Below are 2,117 nucleotides of genomic sequence, written 5' to 3'. Positions count from 1 at the left end.
ACAAAAAGAACAAAGTTGATTAAAACTAAAATCTTGCAAAGAAGATTACACAACTTGTCCTTCCAATTCCTTAGAAGTAACAAATGTGCTATGTAGACCATATGGAACTCTTGTAGGTAACTTCACCACAGCCTCCAATTCCATAGTACTCGCCTTCACTATCACAAGCTCGGACTTTTCCATAATCTCATCCCTAACAATGCTCAATACATACCCTTCATCTTCCTTTTCCCCGGTACTCACAAACCATGTCTCTCCCCCGAATCTCTTCTCCCCGTAAAAGTAGTTCATCGTTTCACCCGTTTCTAGATTAACTTTCGTCATCCCACTTATCATCGGCCATGGCTCCGCAATCGCCAAATAAGCGTAAATGCTCTTCTGACCTAACCTCCGCTTATCGACTTGACCCACTTCCAAGTTTATGTCGGGTATTATAACCCGTCGGGTCGACCCACCCGTTTTAGGGTTTAGCCTTATCTCCGACAATTGGCTCTTAAGCTTGCCTTCTTGATCATTAAATATCATGTCGGGCGGAGTCATACACGACCCGATTACCACGAATATCGGGTCGCCCTCCTCGTTTACCTCCTCCCACGCATTCCACAGATGGAAACAGAAACAATTCGGAACCTCGACCCATATTATTCCGGAGTCATCTTTGGCATCTTTGGATAGGATCCCGAATTGAGATGTTTTATTGGGGGAATAGATAACGGGTGACCCGCCCCGAATCATCTCAGATAACTTGAATACTACTTGTTGATCCGGAATTATTATATGATTCTCTGTTATAGCGAAATCATGAACGACAGTCGGTTCTTTTAAGTTAATGTCTACTACATGTGACATCATGCCGCACGTGTCAACTTTAAAACATTTTAGGTAGGGTTTTTTTAACACGTTGTAACTTAGACTGTAGAGATCACCTGTGGTGGGGTCTATCTTAGGATGGGCAATCATAGACCCTTGAAGTTGATCATCAAAGCTAAACCGTCCGATTGTTTCTAGATCACCGGTGCTCGTTACTCGGACATGATACGGTAGATCTTCCTCTGATAAAGCTAAAACACGGCCGTTAAAATAAACCATACCGGCGTTAGCTACACCGGTTCCTTTGGATGCATCAACTAAACCGATTGCTGACCGGACCATGAACAGAACAAGCCGAATTAAACCTAAATGACCATGAAGCTCGCCGATTGGCTTAGGAAAGATATTCCGGCCGATAGCTGATTCATGAATTAGCCGGTTTGTTTGTGTGAACCGGCAAGAATAGCTAGCTTGATTACCTGGTCCGATACTAACAGCGTGAATCATTCCGTCACCGTCGAATAAATGATGACCGCCGTTAGTCGGCATAATCTTTGGATTAGCTCCGTTTCTTAAATAAACCCCTTCAAGACCCACCGGGATCTGACCCACCACTTCAAGTTTGGATTGAACCGGACACTCCTGAACCGGAGCGAAATTTCCCTTGAGCTGAATCGCCGGATCTACAGTTTTAGTTAACTTCCTTTTCTTTTCCAATTCCATGATAACTGAGCTTTCGAATTTATCCAAAGCCAAGGCAGCTAATTTCTGAAAAGGGTTTAGATTCGGTGGATGTGTTTTTGGAACTGTCACCGGCGCCGGCGCCGTCGCCGGCGATGGCTTAAATCCAGGAAAGGGTTTTGGGGGAAGTGACTTCTTAGTTGGTTTGACTACAATTTTGCATATTAATGGTTTTGGGGAGATAGGAAGGGGAATTTTTTTAGGATTAGGGTTAGGGTTCAGAGATATGTGTCTTGTCAAGGTGGTGGAGTAATGGAAAGAGGCTTGCATGGCTTGAGTCGGCTTTGAAGATGAGAGAGAAGGAGAAAATGGAATTTTGTGTACTGATTGTAGAGTGTTGAATCGTTTATAAAGAGTACAAAAATGAAGGGTGGTGGTGGTGGGACTGGATTAATTTGGCTTCATTCATAATAGTGACAAGTCCATGTTTTGATTTCTTAGACGTCATATTCAATGTATTTTAACCTAATAAAGTAGTTTAAGTGATAAAAAGTTAAATGTATATATATCAAGATTAAAAAAAAATATTACTTTTCAAAATATAAAAAATTCAAAGATATATAGTA

General features: G+C 41.9%; 1 protein-coding gene across 1 annotated transcript; it reads right to left on the bottom strand.

Moving 5' to 3' along the window:
• Positions 1–1,821, bottom strand: LOC124939355 (9-cis-epoxycarotenoid dioxygenase NCED6, chloroplastic-like). The gene has a single exon (XM_047479834.1). It carries the CDS (start codon positions 1,819–1,821, stop codon positions 46–48), a length of 1,776 nt encoding a protein of 591 aa, XP_047335790.1. The 3' UTR covers positions 1–45.
• Between the last annotated feature and the right edge of the window lie 296 nt (positions 1,822–2,117).

Source organism: Impatiens glandulifera, chromosome 5 (genome assembly GCF_907164915.1).
Source record: "Impatiens glandulifera chromosome 5, dImpGla2.1, whole genome shotgun sequence".
Taxonomy (NCBI): Eukaryota; Viridiplantae; Streptophyta; class Magnoliopsida; order Ericales; family Balsaminaceae; genus Impatiens; species Impatiens glandulifera.
The sequence above is the reverse complement of the archived record's forward strand: the minus strand, read 5'-3'. Positions and strand labels throughout refer to the sequence as shown.